General features: G+C 47.2%; 1 protein-coding gene across 1 annotated transcript in view; it reads left to right on the top strand.

The window, feature by feature from the left end:
• Positions 1 to 25,786, top strand: part of RUFY1 (RUN and FYVE domain containing 1) — a 372,133-nt gene that overhangs the window by 293,734 nt on the left and 52,613 nt on the right. Inside the window, exons 15-16 of the mRNA XM_082252884.1 lie at positions 13,532 to 13,626; positions 24,952 to 25,000. Coding sequence (XP_082109010.1) covers positions 13,532 to 13,626; positions 24,952 to 25,000 — 144 coding nt within the window. The remainder of the gene's footprint in view (positions 1 to 13,531; positions 13,627 to 24,951; positions 25,001 to 25,786) is intronic.

Below are 25,786 nucleotides of genomic sequence, written 5' to 3'. Positions count from 1 at the left end.
GAGGATGTCCTCTGCAGAATTCTGGTACAGAACTGTGCATATGGGACAGCCTCAAAAGTGGATACCCAGAGCTTGCATACAAGGCCTCAAATAAGTGCTCTAGCAGGGCAAGAGCTGTTGGGCCACCAGCCAAAGCCTCCTGAAGAGGCTGAAAAAGGAAAAGCACTTTTACCTGCTCCAAAATCGAGACCCAGGCCCAGAGACTTCAGTCTCTCTTGGATAGGGCAGACTTCTGGAGGGTCAAGACCCATTCGAAGACCTGCAAGCAGCACATCATGATCCCCCGCTGTCCGTGAGCAAGACCAGGGAGCTCGCTAGCAGGTCATCCCAATAACCAGTCACGGCAATCACTAGTTGTCTCCGCAACACTAAGACTGGAGCCCGCACCCTGAAAGTACCAGGGGAGTCTAAGCTAGACCGACAGGGAACACCACATGTGTGTCCACAGCCGCTAGCTAATGTGCATCCAGAGCCGCAAGCGTAGGAACCGCTGATGTCCCCAGCGCATAGAAAACGAGCAGGCACGTTACGGGTGCTAGAAAAAGAAAAACCCAGATGAAGGGAAGTCACAACCGAACCAATAGATTCCAGCTGGAACCTCCGCACCAGCACAAAGCAATGCAAGGCCCACAGGTCCAAGATAAGACGAGCCCTGTTGTCAAGGTCCTACCTTGCCCTCCTGTTGGCAGCCATCTTGGACATGTGCAGACTGCTGCCTCTTATAGACTCTTGATTGCTTCATCACTTGCCTGCTGCCTACAGTGATGATGCTGCACACCTGACTATCTATCACCTGATGGGTTGCAGTCCTTGCCCTTGTGTTTATGCTCCAAGTTGCATCTCTGCTAGCATTCTTCTGTTCTCCATGTTCCTCGGTGTATGACCTGGCTTGGCTGACGACTCTCCTGGTTCTCGACCCCGCATTGGCAGACGATCCAGCGTCATCAGACTACCCGCTCAGTGAGATGGTTCCTCAGGTGCTTCCTTCTGACAGGTCAAAGGTGGGCTTCCTAATCTTGTTGCTCTTGGACAAGGCCTTGGCTTGGGCGAATCCCTTATGGGAGAATAATAATCCTGTGATACTCGATTACCCAAATTTTGCTGCCTCCTTTCGTAGGGTATTCGATGTGCCTGCTCTTACTGCCTCTGCTGCTAAGCTGCTCCTGTCCATTCAACAGGGTATACGAACCGTTGCCGAGTATGCCATCAAATTTTGTACCCTGGCCACAGAGGTGGGCTGGAATAATGAGGCTCTGGTGGCTGTCTTCTCTCATGGACTCTCCGGTGCATTGAAGAAAGATTGCGGCCAAGGATCTCCCTGACGAGCTCAAGGCTCTCATTTCCTTCCTGATTTTGATTGATTCCAGGCTCAAGGAGAGACTATCATTTAAGGAGCTCCTGCAGAGACTTCCTACCAGATTGGCTCCTATGTTTTCTTTCCCACCCATTCCCCCAATGCTTTCTGGTGATGGTGCGTTCGGCTGTAATCCCATACAGCTGGGGTTCACTCGCCTTTCCGAGGCTGAGCAGGCCTTTAGGAGGAGGGAGGGCCTGTGCCTGCATTGCGGTCTTGGTGGGCATTTCCTAAAATTTTGTCCGGCCTGTCTGGGAAATGCTGGCACCTAAGGTCCTGTCAGGGGCAGATCTTAGGTGTAATTTCCTCGTCCCCTGTTTCCCGTAAAGATAAACCACTAATCACAGTTGTCCTGTCCTGGGCAACGGGTTTGGTGGTTAACTAGGCGTTGGTAGACTCCGATGCTGGCAGTTATTTTATTGCCAGTACGTTTTCTGCTGAAAATTCCATACCCTTGCAGCCTCGTGTTTCTCCACTAGTTATCGAGGTGATTAATGGCAGACCCCTGCAACCGTCACAGGTTACCTATGAGACTGTTCCGCGTTGATATGGAAATAGGGGCTGTTCACATGGAGTTGACCTGTTTCCAGGTTATTTCGTCCCCACACTACTCCGTTGTTTTTGGGTTACCTTTGGCTTCAGAAACACAACTGACCTTTGATAGGCAGTCGGTCGAGATCCTCTCTTGGTCTCCACATTAGGGAGCTATTTGTATCTATGGGCCTGTTAAGGTACTTTGTACCTCCTCGGATTTAGTGTTGCCTACTGAATATTGTGAGTATCAAGATGTATTTGACAAGGTGCGTGCTGGTACTCTTCCTCCTCATCGTCCGTAATGATTGTGCCTTAGATTCGCAACCTTTTACCATTCCCCCTCCTGGCAGGGTTTATCCTCTCTCGGTTTCCGGAGAATAAGGTAATGGAGGAGTACGTTGTGGATGCGCTTGCCTGGGGGCACATTCGCAAGTCCACTTCTCCAGCGGGTGCCTGTTTTTTCTTCGTAAAGGAAAAGGGAGTTGAGTTGGGACCTTGCATTGATTATAGGGGCCTCAATCGCATCACAGTCAAGAATGCATACCCGATTCTGTTGATTACTGATATGTTCGACCGTGTTCGACCGCCTCAAGGGAGCAATGGTCTTTACCCAGCTTCAACTAAAGGCCGCGTATAACCTTGTAAGGATCAAGGAGGGCGACGAGTGGAAGACCTCTTTTATTACCTAATCATTACGAATCTGGTGATGCCCTTTGGCTTGTGCAATGCGCCCGCTGTCTTCCAGGAGTTCATCAATGATGTTTTTTGTGATATGTTGCAGCAATGCGTGGTGGTCTATTTGGACGACATCTTGATTTACTCGGACTCCATTGGATCATGCTACCTGGCTGTCAGACGGGTGCTGGAACAGTTGAGAATGGACTTTTCTGTAAGCTTGAGAAATGTGAATTCCACCTGTCTCAGGTTGCCTTTTTGGGCTTCATCATTTCTGCTGAATGGTTCTTCGTGGACCCACAGAAGGTTTTGGATGTTCCACAATGCCCTCGCCCCAGTGATGTCCGTTCTATTTAGCGTTTCCTTGAGTTTGCCAACTACTATCGGAAATTTATCAGGAACTTTTCCTCTTTGGCTAAACCTTTCTCAGATCTGACCAAAAAGGGCAGCGATTCCCACAATTGGACGCCTGCTGCCATCCAAGCTTTCGAGGCCCCAAAGGCTGCTTTTGCTTCGGCTCCCATTCTGTCTTATCCCAATCCTGGTTTTCCTTTGTCCTAGAGGTGGATGCGTATGAGACGGGAGGAGGCGACTCCTGTCTCAGCGTTGGACACCCGATGTACCCTTACTTCCTTGTGGGTTTTACTCCAAGAAGCTGTCTCCAGCTGCATGCAATTACGAGATTGGAGACAGAGCTCTCTTGGTCATTATCCTGGCTCTCAAAGAGCCGAGACACTTGCTCGAAGGTTCTATGGTTCCAGTTCTCAATCTCACCAATCATAAGAATGTGACGTATTTCTCAGAGGCTAAGGCCATCAGACCAGATGGGCCTTATTCTTGTCTCGTTTTAACTACATGGTCTCCTATTTGCCCGGCTCCAAGAATGTTAAGGCTGATGCCTTGTCTCGCCAGTATTCTGAGTTGTCCAGGGAGGACTCCGTGCCGACATCAGTCATACCCTCAGATTATATCCTGGCTGGCATCCGCACCAACTTAACCTCTCCTCTTGGGGAACAGATCATGGCTGCCCAACCTGATGATCCCACTAAGAGACCTGCTGGCAAATGTTTTGTACCTGAGGGGTTGCGCATCAGACTGTTGCGCACGTACCACAATTCCAAGACTGCCAGTCATCCTGGTAAGAACCACATGTCCTGGGCTATTTCCCATCAGTTCTGGTGGTCATTTCTCCACACTGATGTTGCTGCATATGTGGCTGCTTTTTCAGTCTGTGCTCACAACAAATCTCATCCACACCTTCCCTTGTGCCTACTGCATCCCATTCTCAATGAGAAGTGTCCCTGGTCTCACCTGACCATGTATTTTATTGTGGAACTTCCCGTGTCTCGAGGTTGCATGGTTATCCTCATGGTTATTGGCTGGGTCTCTAAAATGTGCCACTGTGTTCCGTTTAAGCGACTGCCTACTGCTCAGGAGCTTGCCTTGGTGTTTGACAGATAGGTCTTCTGTTTACAGGGGTTACCTAAGGAGATTGTTTCGGACCATTGGAGCCTGTTTGTCTCTAAGTTCTGGCGTTCCTTTTTCTCCCAGTTCGGTATTCAACTCTCCTCCTCCTCCTCGGCCTACCATCGGCAGTCCAATGGTCCTGCTAAGCTTTCCAACCAAGATCTGTAGCAATTTCTCCGCTGCTATTTCTCTGACCATCAAGACAATTGGCTTGATCTGCTACCCTGGGCCAATTATGGGTTCCAACCCGTTGTGTTGCCCAAGTCATTCTCGCCACAGGACATCCCGGCTGTGGAGGATCATCTTCATGCCCTCCGTTTCTCTTGGTGCAGATTCAAGAGTCTTCACGGGTCTCTGCACAGCATACGAAGCTCCAGGCAGACCGGAGTCATTTTTCTGCTCCTTCGTACCAGGTCGGGGAGAGGGCGTGATTGTTGACCTGTAATCTCAACCACAGGGTGCCCACTCTAAAACTGACACCCTGTTTTGTTGGGCCTCTTTGCATCCTCCGTAAGGTGAACCCGGTGGCCTATGCCCTTGGTCTTCCCCCTGGCATGCGTATCTCCAATGTCATTCTCATGTCACTTTTGACGCCACTGGTTTGCAATCGCTATACTTCTTCACTTCCTCGCCCTTGTCCCATTCCTGGGGGCAATCATGAGTATGACGTTAGCAGCATGTTGGATTGTCATCTGTTCCGAGGTCTGGTTCAATACCTGGTGCACTGGAAGGGTTATGGTCCTGAGTAGGGGTGTTGAAATTTAATCATAGCATCGATGCATCGCGATTCAGCCTTGAAAAATTCAGATTCGATGCTGAGGAACGGCTGCATAGATGCATAGATGATGTAATCCCGGCGCCCCCGCATCTCCCAGGACAGCCAGTACACGCTAAAGTTAAAAAAAAAATCAGTGTCAGTGCCTCTGTTTCAGGGACCCGTTCCTACAGTGTGTAAGGGTTAATGTAAATCGATGCCTCTACCTTATTATCTCTGATCTTTTAGCGCCGTCATTCACGTGCCCTCTGGCTGGCCGTTCTCCACCTCCCTGCCTGAGTGCACGTGACTGACGTCGATGAAAGATCAGAGATAATAAGGTAGAGACATCGGTGTACATTAACCCTTACACACTATAGGAAGGGGTCCCTAAACAGAGGCACTGACACTGATTTGTTTTAACTTTAGAGTGCACTGGCAGGGCTGTCCTGGAAGTGCAGGGGGGGGGGGGGCTATAGTATGTAAATTGGCTGTGTAATGTTGGGTTTGCTTTTCACAAGAAGCATTGCCTGATGTGAATGATGCCTTGCACAAGAGAGCTCTCAGAAGACCTACAATTAAGAATTGTTGACTTGCATAAAGCTTGAAAGTGTTATAAATGTATCTCCAAAAGCCTTGCTGTTCATCAGTACACGCTAAGACAAATTGTCTATAAATGGAGAAAGTTCAGCACTGCTGCTACTCTCCCTAGGAGTGGCCGTCCTGTAAAGATGACTGCAAGAGCACAGCACAGACTGCTCATTGAGGTGAAGAAGAATCCTAGAGTGTCTGCTAAAGACTTACAAAAGTCACTGGCAAATGCTAACATCCCTGTTAGCAAATCTACAATACGTAAAACACTAAACAAGAATGGATTTCATGGGAGGATACCACAGAGGAAGCCACTACTGTCCAAACAAAACATTGCTGCACGTTTACAGTTGGCACAAGAGCACCTAGATGTTCCACAGCAGTACTGGCAAAATATTCTGTGGATAGATGAAACCAAAGTTGAGTTGTTTGGAAGAAGCACACAACACTATGTGTGGCGAAAAAGAGGCACAGCACACCAACATCAAAACCTCATCCCAACTGTGAAGTATGCTGGTGGGGCATCATGGTTTGGGGCTGCTTTGCTGCGTCAGGGCCTGGACGGATTGCTATCATCGAAGGAAAAATGAATTCACAAGTTTATCAAGGCATTTTGCAGGAGAACTTAAGGCCATCTGTCTACCAGCTGAAGCTCAACAGAAGATGGGTGTTGCAACAGGACAATGCCCCAAAGCATAGAAGTAAATCAACAACAGAATGGCTTAAACAGAAGAAAATACGCCTTCTGATGTGGCCCAGTCAGAGTCCTGACCTCAACCCGATTGAGATGCTGTGGCATGACCTCAAGAAAGCGATTCACACCAGACATCCCAAGAATATTGCTGAACTGAAACAAAAGAGGAATGGTCAAGAATTACTCCTGACCATTGTGCACGTCTGATCTGCAACTACAGGAAGCGTTTGGTTGAAGTTATTGCTGCCAAAGGAGGTTCAACCAGTTATTAAATCCAAGGGTTCACATACTTTTTCCACCTGCATTGTGAATGTTTACATGGTGTGTTCAATAAAAACATGACAACATTCTTTGTGTGTTATTAGTTTAAGCAGACGTGATTGTCTATTGTTGTGACTTAGATGATGATCAGATCACATTTTATGACCAATTTGTGCAGAAATCCATATCATTTCAAAGGGTTCACATACTTTTTCTTGCAGATGTAAATGGGCTGTGGAATGTAAAGGCGACTGTTTAATGTGCAGGGGAGTGGTGGAATGTACTAAATGGGGCTGTGCCATTTCGTATTTACGGTTCTAAAAAAAATACTGTTGTCTGTTGTTTTCAGACTTTGCTACATGCAGGGACTGTCTTTCCTTTTTTTTTTTTTTTTTTTTAGAGCAGATAAAATAAAAAAATGTTCATCTGAGAACTTCAATTGTATTGCATCGCGGAATCGAATCGAATTGACAGGAGAATCATGAGACCAGTAAATATGCGCACCTCTAGTCCTGAGGAGTGCTCCTGGGTTCCCTCCGCTGGTGGTAATGTTTCTGCCCTTCTCTGCGCTTTCAATGCTCGCTTTCCTCAGAAACCATTTTTTGCTCTGCGGTGGAGGGGCCGTTGAGGGGAGGGTACGGTCAAGGTCCTACCTTGCCCTCCTGTTGGCAGCCATCTTGGACATGTGCAGACTGCTGCCTCTTATAGACTCTGATTGCATCATCACTTGCCTGCTGCCTGGGCGTCGCACAGTGATAATGCTGCACACCTGACAACCACTTGATGGCTTGAAGTCCTTGCCCTTGTGTTTGTGCTCCAAGGTGCATCTCTGCTAGCAGTCTTCTGTTCTCAGTGTTCCTCCGTGAATTACCTGGCTTGGCTGATGACTCTCCTGGCTCTCGACCCCGCATCGGCAGATGACCCCGCATCAGCAGACTACCCGCTTCTGGACTCAACCCTGGCTTGGATGACTACCAGCTTCTGGACTTTACACCAGCTTGTTCCTGCTCCCACTTTCTCACTCTTGCTGTGCGTTTATTGTTTGCTCCAATAAACTGCTTTATTTTACCTGCATCCCCATGTGGTCTGGTTTCCTGGCACCCTGACACCTGTCCTGGGACCATGAACAGAGTTGTATAAAAACCTCAAAGCTGTTCCGTCTCTGGTACAGTGACAACCACCCCTGTCGAAACAGGACCTGCACTGCACTGCACCTCACAGGTCAAGGGCAATTGTGGAAGATGAAAAGTGGAAAGCAAGAATCGCTCTGGTGAAAGAGGGAGGTCCCCGGACCCGAGACCAGCAAGACGAACCCCTACCCAAGAGTCCAGCCCTTCTTAAATGGATAGGGCAACCTACAAGTCAAGGTGGACATATCTGCATGCCTTGTATACTCCAGGAGCCACAGGGCAATGAAAGGCTTCAAGCCCTAGTCAGAAGAGCTAGAGAAGTAAAAAAAAAAGTCTCCAGTTTGTAAGTAAGGAAAACCTAGAATTGCCAAGGCAATTCCATCCCCAACTTGGTCCGAGGAAGAGAGGTACTCTTGCTGGTGAGGTTCATGAAGAAGTTGCCCAAGGTAGCACCAGGGAGACATTCTCCTGGGAAGGTTGGTTTACCAGGGCCCATTTCGAAGTCTGGGCAGCAGCCCAGCATTTGATCCAAAGCACCACCGCAGGAACGGAGAGCTTGGAAGGAGCAGCATCCAAGGCTGCATCACATACATTTAGGTACTGGACCAATCGGTCTGCCAGAGGCAGATTCCGCATGTCCAGAGTTAAAAACCATGCTGCATAAGCATGGGCCATTGGTAAACCCAGAGCAGGTGACCAAATTTACCCTGAAGGATGCTTAAAGAAGGAAAACGCTACACCAGCAGCACACATGCGTTATGCAATCTAGAAACGGAAGGCTCCACCACTGGAGGAGCAATCTGCTGCCTCTGCAAAGGGTAATGTACAGCAAAGCACTGTGAAATCACAAAAGGTCACTGTGGACACTCCCAAATCCTGGACACAAATGCAGCAAAGTATGCCAGATCCAGCCGGCTCATGCACACCAAAGGGGACAGCCACTGTACCGTGGGATCCAAAGGTATCCTCCTATACAAACATACCTTGCATGGGGTAAACCGCTTGCCAGCAGCCCCAAATATTGCACAGGAGCATAGCCGAAATCCCAGTCACTCCACAGGGGCTTGTCAACTGCAGACGGGGACCACAGTGATGTAAAAGGGGGAGACAACCCAATGCCCATCTTTGCCACGGTGAACTGCAGAGCAGGAGCAACCAACACAGGGCATGATGCCACAGACTGCGTTCTCCCACATCAGTGTGGTTTTTCAACCAAGGCAACATTGGGAGGGGGAATCAAGCCATGGACTAGACCCAAAGCCCACCTGCACGGGGCTGAGGGATCCCAATGCACCTGGCATATCTGGGGAGGTGCCCCCAGGAGCAGCCTGTACTGTCACTACAGCACTGTGGTGCTGGTTTTATAAGTGATGTAAGTGAAAAAAGGGCGAACATTTTGAAAAAAAAAAAAACATTTTGTTTTAGTTTTTATTATAAAATTTTGCAAAGAAATTATTTTTTTTTCATAAATGTGGGCCAAAATTTATACTAATACATATCTTTGGTAAAAATAACCCAAATTAGTGGTTATTATTTAGTCTGTGTGAAAGTTATAGAGTCTACAAGCTACGGTGCCAATCATTGAAAATTGATCACACCTAATCACACCCGATGTACGGACGGCCTATCTCATTTCTTGAGGCCCTGAAATGTCAGGACAGTATAAATACTCCCCAAATGACTCCTTTTTGGAAAGTACACATTCCAGGGTATTTTGTAAGAGGCATGGTGAGTTTTTTTGAAGTTGTAATTTTTTCCCACAATTCTTGGGAAAATGAAGAAATATAAATATATATATATTTTTTTTTTTTTACACAAAATTGCAAAATTGTGAGAATTGTTATTTCTCAAACCCAGTATATGCATACTTGCAATTACACCCCAAAATACATTCTGCTACTCCTCCTGAGTATGGCAATACCACATGTGTGAGACTTTTACCCAGCCTGGACACATACAGAGGCCCAACATGCAAGGAGCACCGTCAGGTGTTCTAGGAGCATAAATTACACATATAATTTCATTACAACCAATCACACTTTTGAAGGTCCTGAAGCACCAGAACAATGGAAACCCCCATAAAATGACCCCATTTTGGAAAGCAAACACCCAAACACATAATCTAGGAGGCATGGGCTGCAGATAGGTGCTCAGGTACTCCGATGAGCTGCAGACAGGTACTCAGGTACACTGATTGGCTTCAGAAAGGTACTCGGGTACTCTGATGGACTTCAGAGAGGTACTTGGGTATTCTGATGGGCTAGAGACAGGTACTCGGGTAATCTGATGTGCTGCAGACAGGTACTCGGGCACTCTGGGCTGGAGACAGGTACCCGGGCACTCTGGACTGGAGACAGGTACTTGGGTGCTCTGGGATGGGGACAGGTACTCGGGTACTCTGATGGGCTACAGAGAGGTACTCGGGTACGATGATGGGCTGCAGAGAGGAATTTGGGTACTCTGATGGGCTGGAGACAGGTAACCGGATACTTTGATGGGCAGGAGTACTCAGGTACTCTATTGGGCTGCAGATAGGTACTCAGATACCCTGATGGACTGGAGACAGGTACTCAGGTATTCTGATGGGCTGCAGATAGGTACTCTAAAGGGCTGGTGACAGGTACTGGGGTACTCTGATGGGCTGGTGTCAGGTACTCGGGTACTCTGATAACAGGCACTTGGATACTCTGATGGGCTGGTGACAGGTACATGGGTACACTGATGACATGTTCTCGGGTACTCTGATGGGCTGCAGGGAGGTACTTGGGTACTCTGATGGGCTACAGAGAGGTAATTGGGTTCTCTAATGGGCTGAAGACAGGTATTCGGGTACTCTGGGCTGGAGACAGGTACTCGGGTACTCTGATGGGATACAGAGAGGTACTCGGTACTCTGATGGGCTGGTGACAGGTACTCTGGTACTCCGATGATAGGAACTCCGATGACAGGTACTCGGGTACTCTAATGACAGGTACTCAAAGTACCCCGAGTACCTGTCATCAGAGTACCCTGAGTATCTGTCACCAGCACATCAGAGTACCCGATACCTGTCATCGGAGTACCTGATGGACTGGTGACAGGTACTGGGGTACTCTGATGGGCTGCTGACAGGTACTTTGATGGGTTAGTGACAGGTACTTTGATGGGCTAGTGACAGGTCCTCTTTATTGGGGGGGCAATCAGTGTGTTTTAGGGTTCACTATAATCGTTAACTAGCTGCTACCACAATCTCCTCCTCACACAGGATCAGTGTGTGAGTAGGAGAACACGGTAACAGCTAGTTAGAGGGGTTTCTTGACATTCTGTGACTGGCTGCGATTGGACACAGCCAGTCACGTGGTAAAGAGCAAGTTTCATTGGCTCTTTACCCTGATCAGGGATGGACTGTGTCAGATTAGATTAACACTCTCCATCCCCGATCGCCACTCTGCGCGCCCCTGGGGGTGCGCACAAACAGCGTTCACGAGGGAAGTGCATGTGGTCGGTTGTGATTGGACACAGCCGGTCACATGGTAAAGAGCCATTTTTTTAATGGCTCTTTACACCGATCGGGGATGGGCTGTGTCCCGACTGACACGCCGTATCCCCGCTCACCGCACTGCGTGCCCCAGGGGGGATGGGAGAACAGCGGGAACGGGTGGACGTCATATGACGCCCGCCCAGATTGACGGAGTGTTCCTGCCGGCGTTATTTTTCAATGCGCCGGCATGGAACTGGTTAAAGTGCCTCTGATTACTCCAAATAAAGTTCAGCTGTTCTAGGTCTTTCCTAATACTTTCTTAGTCATATCCTACCTCATAGTCACATCCTACAGCAGAGCGCTTCCAAAGCATCAGAGGGATCTCATTGTTAATAGGTATCAGTCAGGAGAAGGGTACAAAAAATTTCCAAGGCATTAGATATACTATGGAACACAGTGAAGACGATCATTATCAAGATGAAGAAAATATGGCACACCAGTGACATTATTAAAAACTGGACATCCCTCCAAAATTGATGAAAAAATTAGAAGAAAACTGGTCAAGGAGACTGCCCAGAGGCCTACAGCAATGTTGAAGGAGCTGCAGGAATATCTGGCAAGTACTGGCTGTATGGTACATGTGAAAACAATCTCCTGTATTCTTTATATGTCTGGGCTATGGGCTGGAGTGGCAAGATGGAAGCTTTTTCTTACGAAGAAAAACATCCAAGCCTGGCTACATTTTGCAAAAATACATCTGAAGTCTCCCAAAAGCATGTGGAAAAATGTGTTATGGTCTGATGAAACCAAGGTTGAACTTTTTGGCCATAATTCCAAAAGATATGTTTGGCGCAAAAAACAACACTGCATATCACCAAAAGAACACTGTACCCAAAGTGAAGCATGGCGGTGGCAGCATGCTTTGGGGCTGTTTTTCTATAGCTGGAACAGGGGCCTTGGTCAAGGTAGAGGGAATTATGAACAGTTCCAAATACCAGTCAATATTGGCACAAAACCTTCAGGCTTCTGCTAGAAAGCTGAACATGAAGAGGAACTTCATCTTTCAGCATGACAACGACCCAAAGCATACATCCAAATTAACAAAGGAATGCCTTCACCAAAAGAAGATTAAAGTTTTGGAATGGCCCAGCCAGAGCCCAGACCTGAATCCTATTGAAAATCTGTAGGGTGATCTGAATAGGGCTGTGCACAGGAGATGTCCTTGCAATCTGACAGATTTGGAGGGTTTTTGCAAAGAAGAGTGGGCAAATATTGCCAAGTCAAGATGATAGACTGATAGACTCATACCCAAAAGGACGGAGTGCTGTAATAAGGTGTTTCAACAAAGTATTAGTTTAAGGGTGTGCACACTTATGCAACCATATTATTATTTTAGTTTTTTATTATTACTTCCCTCCACCTAAAAGATTTCAGTTTGTTATTCAACTGAGATGTACAGTTTATAGGTTACATTTGGTCACCTGACAAGTAGCAGAGCATGCTGTGCAATAGGAACCCTTCTAACAGGAGCGACTCAAGTCACTCCGACTTAGAAAAAGGTACCTGCACTTCCATTATGTGAAGTCATTGCAAGCCGCGCCAAAGTCACGGTGCACGGGTGACGGCATTAGTCGCCCGAAGTCGTGTCGAATCAGTGTGAACCGACACTAAAGGTGGAAGAGGTCTAGAAATTATGTATCTTTGTCTCATTTTTTACATCACAGAAACCTGACATTTTAACATGGGGTGTGTAGACTATTTATATTCACTGTATCTAAACTTGCTATTAAATGTAAACCCTCTTTGAAACCCCCAAAATGTTATATCTAATACTTTAGAGTAAACTACAAAACTCAAAAGATATTATGTGCAGTACTAAAACCTGGCTGAAATGGGTTCCTACCACTTCTGAGCCACACTATATACATTAAGGTGGCAAAACAGACATGGAGGTTTTCAGCCATTCGCAGTAATAATGCACTCCCTTGATTCTGGACCCTGCCAGGTGACTAAAGCTGGCCATAGATAGCTTGGTTACATTCAGTCTGCCCATACATAGTTTGAATTGTCTATGGCTGGCCTAAAGTGATAATAAAGTCTTTTTTTTTGCTTAAAAATAACAAACATGTTATACTTATCTGCCCTGTGCAATGGCTTTGCACAAAGCAGCCCAGATCCTCCTCTTCTCTGGTCCCTCTTTGGCGCTCCTGGCCTCTTCCTCCTGATGAACAGTGGCCACGACTTGTGACTGGGCTCTGGCATTCCGCCACAATGGGAGGACAGCAGGAAGGTGGGCCACTGCGGGAATGTAATAAAGGGCCCCACAATGGGAGTAAAGGGACACAGGATCAGTGGGAGGGGGCTAGGGGGGCCCTTCATGGTTTCTTTGACCGGGGCCCTGAAGGTTCTAGTTAAGCACTGCCATGGGTGATGTCCCCTCCATAGGCAGTCGTACTCCAGTAAAGTAGCAGTGGTTATACTGATAGACTTTTGTAATGCTACAGCTGTTTGTTTTTTTTAGAATCTGGAATTAATATCTTCATCAAACTGCTGTAGCTGTGTGTGTGTTCATCTACCTCAAAAACGAAGATATCTTTTTTTTTCGCTACAGGACTTTGATACGCTACATCTTGAGAAAAAACAGTTGCAGAAGCTGTGCGATGAACAGGAACAGGCACTACAAGAAATGGGCCTCCATTTAAGCCAGTAGGATTTTTTTTCTCTTTCATTATGTGTAATGTATATACTTCACTATCCACCACAGTAACACCTCCATGTTTCATTTAACTTTATATAGTTAGTTGCCACTTTATAAAACCCTGGTCCGGCCACACCTGGAGTATTCTGTCCAGTTCTGGTCGCAAATCCTCAGAAAGGAAAAGGATGTGCTGGAACTGGAAAGAGTCCAAAGAAGGGCAACTAAACTAATAAGGGGATTGGAGGACCTTAATTATAAGGAGCGATTACAAGCGCTTAATTTATTCTCCTTGAAGAGGAGACGCCTGAGAGGGGACATGATGGCGATTTTACAAATACCTCAATGGCGATCCTAGCATAGGTAGAAAACTGTTTAGTCCCAAGGAGTGCAAGAAGACACGTGGCCACACAATGAGATTAGAAGAGAGGTGGTTTAACCTTAAGCTGCGTAAGGGGTTCTTCACTGTAAGGGCGGTGAGAATGGTGAACTCTCTTCCACTATTGGTGGTAGCTGTGGGGAGTATGGCTACTTTTAAAAGACTGAACGTGCATCTCACAGATCACAACATTCAGGGTTATGGGAAATTACACTCAACTTAATTTTGGCTCACAGCCACTCACTGCAGCTGTTTTTGAAATAGTTTTTTTTGGACCAAAATAACTATTAACAGTTGAAGAAGATCTCCAGCTTTTCCTCCCCAAAACAGATACATTGTGTATGTGAATGAATTACAAGCCTGCTGTCAGTTTGTGTGTAACCTACCTGTATAAAGCAGATTTCTGTGTCTGTGATGCTGCTCCTCCTCCTGGCTGAATTCCAAAGTTCTCTGACTTCCTGTTTCCTCCTTTTACCAGTCTTGATACTATATGTCCCATGATCCTTTGAGTCTCTGTAGTTTCTTCTATTCTATAGTTTTCTTGCTTAGGGAGTCACTTGTAGCAGCTGTGGAAGTTGATGTGGACCGGTCTATGGGTTACCGTGGGTGTTTCTGGGCCTTCACGTGGGTGGTGAAAGGAGAGGAATAGAATTATGTTACAGACATCCCAACCTACAAAAACTCATTTCCAGGAGGTGGCACTCCATGCAGAACCCCCCCCCCCCCCCCCCTGCGCACGTCGGGCCCACCCCCCCTTAATTTAACACAACCAGAGGATAATAAACTGTAATTAGTATACAGAGGTTTATTTCTTCTCGGAGATATTAAAGGAACACTCTAACCACCATGACCACTTAAATGATTTGAAGTGGTCATGGTGGTCGGAGTCAGAAACACTACACATGCTGGAATATTTACAGTCATGTGCTGGGGGATAGTTGCACCCCTAGCACATATGATTTAGGCTGCCAGAAAATGTCATGCCCTTATTCATACATGTATAAACAAGGACATGCCATTGTAGTGACAGTCTCTGTGGTATGCTGGGCTCTGTGTTATCTGTTTTATCGGTCTCTGTGGTATGCCGGGCTCTGTGGCATGCCGGGCTTTGTGGTCCGGTCTCTGTGGCATGCCGGGCTCTGTGGAATGCCGGGCTCTGTGGTATGCTGTGGATATTCCAGCAGGGCTGAGGGCGGCAGTGTCAAAGCTCAGCTGTCAAGACTGTGATAATGGAGCCACTATTTCCTCCATAGTACCAGATCACAGGCAGAGTGATATCAAGTGCACTTCACCTGTGAGAGAAGGAGTCACACAGAGGAAGCACACGGCTGCAGTAGAGAGCAGAGCCGCGTGCTTCCTCTGTATGGCTCCTCCTCCCCCAGGTGGAGTGCACTTGATAGCACTCTGCCTGTGAGCCGGACCTAAATAGCTGCTCCTCTGTTCTCAGTCATGACAGCTGCGCTCGCCTCTGACACTGCCGTCCTCAGCCCTGCCGGGATATCGCCCTGCGCTCGTGGGTGTCCGTGCATGCAGGGCGAAATGCGGGAGACTTGAGATGTTTGATGTTATCCTCGCCCGCACTCCATTTCTCTGTAAACTGAATAGGCAACAGGCAGAAAGTGTAACTTTATTCAGAAAATTAAAGTGATTCTAAGGACAGTTTTTTTTTTTTTAAATAACAAACCAGTTATACTTACCTGTTCTGTGTAATGGCTTTGAACAGAGCAGCCCTGATCCCCCTGGCACTTGTGCATGCTTGCTCATGCAACCTGCACAGAAGACACATGGCAAGGCCCACCAAAGTGTGCTGTTCTCCCTGTGCCATTTAGGCTGGGTTCACATCTGTGTTTTTCTGAGTGCATGGCAACCCGCGCAGAAAACACATGCTTTGCTGTGCATTTCTGAAATGTGCATCAATGCCCGTCACACTTTAATTACCATTTAGGCTACATTCTCATCTCTTTCTGAACGCAGAGCAACCCGCAAGAAAACGCATGCTTTTCCCTGTGTTTAGAAAACGTGTGGCAGTGTGCGGAATGTTTGTGTTACCATTCCTTCAGAAAAATGCACACCGTGCCATGCTTTTCTAAAATGCATGTCGCGCTTGCATTATCATTTGTTTGCATCTGCGCATTTACAAACACACAGCAAGCTGCAAGAAAAGGCAATGTGCATCACTCTTGCATTATCATTTAGACTGCATTCGCATCTCCGAAAGTGCGAGGCGAGAAGATAAAAATATTTATAGGTAATGCTTACAAGCTCTGTGCAACATTTTCCACTGTCCTCTCCTCCTTCCTGCGGGTGCCCCCATAGCAAGTCGTGTGCTATGGGGGCACCTGTGCTGGCGCTTTTCCAAGCCAGGCTGTGTGCATCCATAGACACACACAGCATGAGTCGGCACCTTCTCCTCTTCTCCCGCACCCTCCTTACAGAAATTGGCTGACAGTGTATGACTGCCTGTGTCTTCTGTGAGACCAGGAAGTGGAGGAGTGGTGTCGCAGATGGGCACAGAGCTGGAACATGATAGGAGGACAGGTAAGTGTTTAGGAATTGGCGGGGGGGGGGGCAATTAGGCATCTATTTGTTGTTGCAGCCACTAAATTCCTGTGGCAATTCTTGCTGCTGGAATGACTAGGTTATGCGATCAGCAGCTACCCTTTTTTACCCTTATGCATGGAATGCAATTAGGCAAAAGGCAGCTTTAGAACCACTGTAAAGCACAAACAATAAGTATATAAATATTAATCACAGAGGAGTTGATGCACATGCTTTTAAGGTGAGGGACTGAGGGGCTAGCACATCTTCTGTGGCAGCTGATCACTAAAAGGTTTGTGTAGAACTTTGCAGACTGGTCACTGATGGGTTATTGCACATGCATTGCAGAATGGCCACTGTTGGGTTGGTGCTCTTACTCTGCTGGTGTAAAATTGGTTAGCGAGTGCTGTGAACTGGAGGGCCATCTTACTGCTGGTATGGATACTGGGGAGTGTTCCATACCAGTGCACAAAAAATCCTGGACTACACTGTGGGAAGCCATGAGAAAATTGGATTTTTGTCTTACCCTAAAATCCTTTTCTGTGATGTCGGTACGTTTTCCACTACACCTGTCGGTTCGATGTTTAGATATGCACACACTACTTTGCTGGGTTGAGGAATTCACATACCTGGGTATTGGAGTGGGTAACACTTTTGATACCTACATGAGAAATTGATTTTGAAAATTGATTTGAAATTGATTGATGCACTGCTGATTCAGCTCACCCGGAAATATACAGCCTGGCGTACCCTTCCTTTGTCACCGGTCGGGCGGGTTAATTTTTTTAAGATGGTGTATCTGCCTAAGTTCTTATACTTATTTTGAAACTTCCCACTCCTCATTCCTAAGTCGTCTTTTACAAGATTGGATAGTGTGCTGGTATCTATTGTCTGGGCTGGGCACACTCCTCGGATCGCCAAAAAGACTTTGCACTTACCTGTATCTGGTGGTGACTTGGCGCTCCATTACTCTCAATTGTACTTTTGGGCTGCAATACTGGTCACTGTCCGATGGTGGTTTTACCAGCTTAGACAGAATCCAGCAGTGACCCTAGAGGCAGCTATCCTAGGTTTCTAGGTGGCGTTGAGCAATCTGGCCTTCCGGGGCCTCTAAGCACACCCACTAGTGACGGTCCCTATGAAAATGGTGCTTAAGGTATGGACGCAAGCTCGGGCGGTCTACAGAACTACATTACATATTTCCCCACACGCACCCCTTTGGTAGAACCAATTACTTCCACATTTGTATACAATCCTGGACCCGCAAGTATGGGCTCAGAAGGCTATAACCACTTTAAAGCCTATTGTTTTAGATGTCCTCCCTTTTGCAACCCTGAGACATACATATTCACTGCCTTGTTCCCTGGAATTCCGGTATTGCCAACTCTGACATGCTATGATGGCTCAATTCCCTGAATCAATTGTCCTTGAGTCAGACCCTATAGAGCGCCTGTTGCTTCTAAGATGATGGGAAAACCCCTGTCCTCCCTTTATCTGCGGTTGTCTGTGGCATATGGGTCAGGAATAAACCGCGCGTTTGAGAAGTGGAAGAGTGACATCCCTGACCTTACGGAGGAGGACTGGGGGGACTGTGTAACTTCATATGTCACCTCCATGATCTCAGCTAGGGATAGATAGATAGATGCAGCTGAAGTTTCTTCATTGTGTGTACTATACGCCTAAGAGACTGGCTAGCATATACCCTCGAAGAAACCCCAAGTGCACTAGGTGTGGTGCTGAGGTTGGCACCTTTTGCCATAGGGTCTTGTCCTGTCCCAAACTTACTTCCTGGTCAGTGGTTGACACCCTCAGTGACATATGCGATACTGGGGTCCCATTGGATCCTCTTGTTATTCTACTCAATAAAATGGAAGATATTGTGGGGAATAGGTATATGAAGTAGTGTATTAAATTTGCACTGTTTTATGCAAGATGAGAAATCCTGTTGAGATGGAAGTCAGCGGACCCTCCTACCAGTTCTTCCTGGTGTAAGGCAGTTAGATCAGCATTGCCATTATATAAAATAACATATGAGAGCAGAAACTGTCCTAATAAGTATGATAAAATATGGTCTAGTCGTATTGATGCAGAAGGTCGAGCTCCCTAGGGACTGCTTATTATTGTATTAGTAATTGTCTGTGACCATGCTCTTCCTCCCCCTGTTTTGACCCCCCCTCCTCCCCCCACACTTCCTTTCTTATGCCCCCCCCCCTTTTTTTTTCTTTTCTAGTTTTCCTCTCAGCCACATGCTTGCCAATAATTTGAGTCATCAATATAGCTTCTGTGTGGCGGTTCTGGGGATTCTAATTCGAAATTGTATATCTATGGACTCTCCTTTTATAGTAATCTTATATGTTGAAGGATATTGCTAATACCTGTCTCTTCGAGACTGATTTGGATATGTTGTACAAGTTTCCTTGTTTGATGCTTGAAATGCTGAATTGCTGAATGCTGAAATATAACGTTTGTTATTTAAAAAAAAAAAAAAAACTTTACAACCACTTTAATTGTACCACTAACTCAGAGCACTAGCTCATTGTACAATGTACAGTATAGATAGTTCATGTTATTCATACAGATATAGATTAAAACCATCTTTAATTCAATATATTGTTTCCCAGATTTGCAATCAATCTGTGATTTAGAGATGATTGCTCACTTTAACACATTTCACGCTAAGCTTCATCAGGCACACAGAGCTAATACAGTGCAAACAAGCCACATTTGTAGTTATTGGTTCTGGAACCCGAGGGCCAAAACTGTCCATTTTGGGGGACCGCAGAGGGAGACGAGACTTATTAAGCCACCATTGATAAAGTAAAACTAATGTCATACCACTGGCTCAGTTAGATGTATTCTAGCTGTCACAGGTCAAGGAAATAGATTATTCCAGCCAGTGAACTATAGCGGGGGAGGATGTATTTTCATAGTTAATTGCTCTCTCGGACCTTCGCTGTATCCCCTGGCCTGAACAGTCCTTATTTGCTTCCAAAGTGACTCAATACTTAATCTCCCTGTGTGTGTTCCCCATGCCAAACTGCATGCAGTACTTTTTTTTTTCTTCAGCGCACAACACTCTGACCAATTGGGATTGCGCTGGGCAAGGTTGTCCAGCATAGCCCCAGAGCACCTGGTATGGGCAGTATTTATTTAAAGTGTATGTTTACCAAAACTTTTTTCTCTGTCGCTCATTGACAGATGTAGTCCTCCTTGATTAATATCAACTCGGGTTATACTGACCTCTACAGGAGTAGGACTAGACAGGAAAGAAAACGTTCTGGCCACACCTTAGGGGCAGTCCCAGAGGGTATATCCTCTCACTTCCTGCTACAGGATATCAGTTTTTTTCTGTCTAGTTAGGAGTAAGGACCTAAGTTCCTTGCTGGGATCTTTGGTCCTGGCAAGATTTTTTAGAAATACTTTTTTAGGCATCTTTTCTTCTCCAGTTTTCCTGTGAGATCTTCAAGCAAGCACGCTGAAACTGGGCGACGGGCTGGATGTTGAGATCCAGTGGTCACCCCAGTTCAGCCTACGAGCGCGTGCAGGCCAAACCTCTGCGCTGGGTCGGCCGCGACACAGTCCCACTGGACGGGGACTGACCCTGCGAGTTAAACGTCTCGCCTGGACGCCAATGACCAGTTGCAAACTGGGTCACGGCGTCCGTATTGGTCGACAGCCCCCCCACCCCGGTGGAGAGGGGTTCTGTCAGGAGTTGGCGCCCGCCTGGTTCCGGTATGGTGAGTAGAATGTTCCCCCTCTCCCCCTGTCGGGTTTGTTGGTGGACGCGGGCCCCTCTCTGGGATGGTCGGACACTCAGTTTCTGGGTCCCCCCTCTATCCTATAACAGGTCACAGATCCCCCAATTTGAGTGTGATTTTGTGAATAAGAAACCAGAAGGCTTGTTTTGGGAGCTGACTATCTAAAGTCACTATATGACTGTAAGGGTGACTGAAGTCAGTGGCAGACTAATAAAAGGCATTACTATTGAGGTATAGAGGTATCCTACCTGTCATAGTGTGCATACAGGCCGATGCCTATGCCTGAGTTACTGCATCCGCAGGTCGCCATCCCTCCAGAAAGCCGGTCACTTCCACAGGCCGCACAGGCCGAGGACACCTCCCGCAGGCCGCACAGGCCGAGGACACCTCCCGCAGGCCGCACAGGCCGAGGACACCTCCCGCAGGCGGCACAGGCCGAGTGCACACCTCCCGCAGGCCGCTGCTAGCTTACAAGCCGCCGCTATCCTACACAGGCCGCCGCCATTTTCCTGCAGATCGCACGGGGCCGCCATATTGGCGTAGCCTCGTGTCTCTAGCATGGGGGCGGCCATGTTTGAGGTGACCAAACACCTCGAGGAGCTATGGGGAGGCGCCGGAAGGCGTGTAAAGGGGCGGAGCCGCCTCCTTGGCCCGGGAAAGCAAGCCAAAGACTTCCTGTCTGTAACAGATAGTGCTGGAAGCAGGTTGATAAGAAACTTCTGTGCATCAGGTGAGCCTTGGGGTCACTCTCTCTCTCTCTCTCTCTCTCTCTCTCTCTCTCTCTCTCTGAGGGGTCCAAGCAGGTACACTGAGGGGCGCTATTGCGCTGGGGGACTAAGTAAAAAAAAAAAAAAAAAAAAAAATGTTTTTTCTTGCAATTAATTTTTTGTGTTTGCTGGCAAGTGTCTTGTTAATCATGAACCCTGCCACACATGTATCCCCACCTGATTCCCTCGAGGTGGCCGCAGGACCCTCCAGTACCCCACTTGTGATGATGCATTATCAGCAGTTTGGTGTCTTTGGTATCCCGGGTGGAGGTAGCGACCCCCGCCTACCCCCATTTCATCTGATACTTCAGATACGGATTCTGAGCTGGTCATTGCAGCCCCTTTTCTGGGGTTGTTGTCTCAGGTACGGTCTTCTCAGACAGTGAGGAGGACGCTTCTGCCTCCCCCATAGCACAAGAAGCGTTGGTGGAGGCACTAGTTGTGTCTGTCCGGGAAACCTTAAATCTTGAGATTACATCGGCAGAGGTAGCTGAGACTGATATTCCTTTTTTGGTACTAGCAAGCCTACCAAAATGGCGAAGGGTTTCCCTTGCCCAAATGGGGTCGTCCGAAAACGAACCCCTGCTATTTCCAAACGCATTGCTAGGCACTATCAGTTTGAGGTATCCCTCATTATAAGATGGACGGTACCACCAATAGTGGACTCACCGATTTCCAGACTAAATAAAGCCACTGTTATCCCGTTGGAGGACGCTCCGTCCTTTAGGGATCCGGTGGATCGAAAAGTGGAATTGTAATCCCGCTCCATTTTCTCCCTGATAGGGTCAACCTTCAGGCCAGTGGTTGCCATTGGTTTAGTCTCACAAACTTCGACAGAATGGGCCCCCACCCATCTCTAGGGTGGGGGGACGTCTTCACCGGTTTCCGGATCCATGGCTTTCCAGAATCCCGGATAAAGGGGTTTGCGAGGTCATACGGTCGGGATACAAGATCGAGTTTCGATCACTTCCACCGGTGCGATTCTTCCCTTCCAATATTCGACATCCCCGGGTCGCTTAAAAAGCTTTGCGGGGGACAGCCTGATGCAACAGGGAGTGGTAGTTCCCATTCCTTGGACAGTTTAAGGGGTTCTAGTCGAACCTGTTCACAATGCCCAGGAAAAAGGGCTAGGTGCGTCCAATTCTGGTCTTGGGAGAGATGGAGTCCATCCTAACAGTGGTGGCCTCCCTGCATCAGGGGGATCTCCTGGCGTCCATAGACATTTAGGATGCCTATCTTCAGATCCCCATCTTCACAGGCTGGTTCCCTCCAGGACACTGAACTATCTGGGCCTAATTTTGGATATATCCTTGGCAAGAGTGTTTCTCCATGCGGAGAAACTCCAGAAGATTCAGTCTATGATTCGGATGTTGCTGTCCGTCAACTGGCTGGGACTGATGGTCGCCTCCTTAGAGGCAGTACCGTTTGCCCAGTCTCATACCCGAATTCTCCAAGAGGAGATTCTTCTCAAATGGAATCGGAATCCCGATTCCCTGGACAATCGGATCCGATTGAGCGAGCGGACCAGGGAGGCTCTGGTCTGGTGGCTTCGGTCTCCGATGCTCAGCCAGGGGAAGTCATTTCTTCTGATAAATTCCAGGTTATCGATAAATGTGTTGGAACTGACAAGCAATCAGACTTTGTCCGATTTACTGGACCGAGCAGCTCCAGGGCAGCCCGGTTCGGATCCAATCGGACTATGCCACGGTCATGACTTATGTCAATCACCAAGGGGCACCAAGAGTGCCCTGGCGGCCATAGAAGTGGCCAACATTCTTTATTGGGCGGAACAGTTGTTCCAGCTCTCTCCGCGATATTCATCCCGGGGGTGGACAGGCAGATTATCTCAGCCGTCAGATTCTGGATCAAGAGGAATAGTCTCTTCATCCAGAGGTATTTCACCAGCTGTCCCTTCATTGGGGCACCCCGGATATGGATCTGTTGGCATGTCGGCTCAACAGGGCTCGCGCCCGCGATCCTCTAGCGAACACAGCAGACGCGCTGAGCGCCCCGTAGGGGCAGTATCAGCCATTATATGTCTTCCCACCTGTCAAGTTGCTGCTGAGATTTCTCCGCAGGATAGAGGTGGAGGGAACTCCAGTTATCCTGGAAATTCCGGGCTGGCCTTGTCAAGCCGGGTACGCCGACTTAGGCAGGCTAGTCGCGCACGCTCCTTGGAGACTTCCTCTCAGGGAGGATCTGCGGTCTCAAGGACCGATCTTCCATCGTGCTTTACAGTCGCTGGTTTTAACGGCCTGGCCATTGAGACCCAGGTACTGAAGGACAGAGGATTGTCAGCTTCAGTTATTCCTACTCTAATTAAAACAAGGAAAGCGACTTCCAGCAAAGTCTATTATCGCATGTGGAAGACATATTGCGTGGTGTGAATCTTTGAGATTTCCCCCACGTACCTATTTGGTGACCCGAATTTTGGCTTTTCTGAAAAAGGGGGTTGAGCAGAAACTATCCTTGAGCACCATCAAGGGTCAAGTTTCAGCGTTGGCAATCTTCTTTCAGAAGCCTTTGGCTACTCATTCCTTGGTGCGGAATTTCATCCAGGGGGTGCGACACTTGGCTCCGCCAGTGCGCGTGCTCTTACCGCCCTGGGATCTTAATTTGGTTTTGTCGGTTCTGCAGAAACCTCCATTTGAAAATATCAGGGAGATTCCCTTGCTTACATTATCCCAGAAGGTGGCCTTCTTGGTGGCTATCACTTCTGCACGCAGGGTGTCAGAACTGGCTGCATTATCATGCCATTCCCCATATCTAGTGGTTCATAGGGTAAGGTAGTTCTTCATCCGAAGCCATCCTTTCTTCCTAAGGTGGTTTCAGATTTTCATCTGAATGAAGATATTGTGCTACCTTCCTTGTGTCCTATGCCCAATCATCCTCGGGAATGTGCGTTGCATTCCTTGGATGTAGTTCGGGCAATCAGGGTATACCTGAAGACTACGGAATCGTTCCGTAATACGGATTCACTTTTTGTGATCACGCATGGCCCCAGAAAGGGGTTGCCTGCATCTGCCGCGACTATCTCCAGATGGATTAGGCAGACGGTGGTACAGGCTTATTCTATTAAGGGTCGGAATCCTCCATTCCCTGTTAAGGCGCACTCCACTCGAGCGCTCAGTACTTCCTGGGCCTACCGCCATCAGGCGTCAGTGGTCCAGGTTTGCAAGGCGGCTACCTGGTCGTCGGTGCATACCTTTACAAAATTTTATAAAGTTGATGTGATGGCATCGTCAGATGCCTCTTTTGGCCGCAAGGTTTTGCAGGCCGCAATTTGAGGAGACCGGTGGTCTACCTCGAGGGTTTTTTCCATTGGAATTTCAGTTGAGTCTCATCTTTTGATTGATGAGCCTTTAAAACTTCTAGTTGGCACCGGTTGGGCCTTCTAGATTGGATTTTGATTTCCATTTTCCCACCCCTCATTTGTGGCACTGCTTTGGGACGTCCCGAGTTCATATTAATCAAGGAGGACTACTTCTGTCAATGAGCGACAGAGAAAAATGGATTTTTGTAAGATCTTACCGTAAAATCCTTTTCTCTTAAGCTCATTGACAGACGTAGTACCCGCCCCTCTGTTTTTGAGTTGGGTTGGGTTAAATTCTCTGACACTGCTTTGTGACATAACTGATATCCTGTAGCAGGAAGTGAGAGGATATACCCTCTGGGACTGCCCCTAAGGTGTGGCCAGAACGTTTTCTTTCCTGTCTAGTCCTACTCCTGTAGAGGGCAGTATAACCCGAGTTGATATTAATCAAGGAGGACTACGTCTGTCAATGAGCTTAAGAGAAAAGGATTTTACGGTAAGATCTTACAAAAATCCATTTTTTTTTTTTTAGTTGTTTTTACTTTAAGAACATTTACTTACGAGTTTTGTGTTTTCCATAGGTCAAAATTAAAGATGGAAGACATCAGAGAGGTTAACAAAGCTCTTAAGGTATGGTTAGAGGGCAGTACATTTTTACTTTCTGGCATTGGTGTTCTGCAAATGGTATTTTTTTTTCCCCTAGGATAATTTTCCAACTTTCCTTTTCTTTACCTCATAGCCAGAGCTGTATTATCAAACTCGACTCAGTTGCACTTGTGTTCAAATCCTTCTCTTTGTCATTTTTTTAATCAAACTTGGCACACTAAACAGACAGAGATACTGAAGAGGTTTTCCAGGAATTGCTATTGGAAATTTCCTGCAAAACAAACATACTCTGCCAAGCATAAATACCCTCCTACATACCCACATATATTATCTTCGTTGCAAATTCTGCATTTCCTTTGGAAGGGATTCCAAAAATGTAATGCCTGTACTGTGTCATGTGATTTAGAACTTTACATTTGCATTTACATAATTCATTAAAACCCAAGAACTTTTTCAGTCCTCTCCTATTTTGTGCTACCTGGGTTTTTAATGTTAACAATTTCTAGATCGTTATTGTATATTTTTATTGTATGAGTATCCAGTGTAAAAGATGATCTAAAAAATTGTTGGGGGAAGCAAGGACTGACGATACAATTGGTGCAGTGAATAAGAATCACTTACAGGTATAGGGGACTATATGCTATGTACCAATGTGGAAGTTCTGCATGTGACAGGATGCAAAAAGCCATGAGTCCATGTGTTATATACTTTTATGCTAGTGTGTGTAATATACAGTAGGTTATTGAAAAAAGTACCCCTTTCCTGCCATTCCATGCCAACCACCACCATGCCCATCACCTTTTCCTCTAC

Source organism: Pelophylax lessonae (genome assembly GCF_965119305.1).
Source record: "Pelophylax lessonae genome assembly, chromosome: 4".
Lineage (NCBI taxonomy): Eukaryota > Metazoa > Chordata > Amphibia > Anura > Ranidae > Pelophylax > Pelophylax lessonae.
This window is presented reverse-complemented; position numbering and strand designations above follow the sequence as displayed.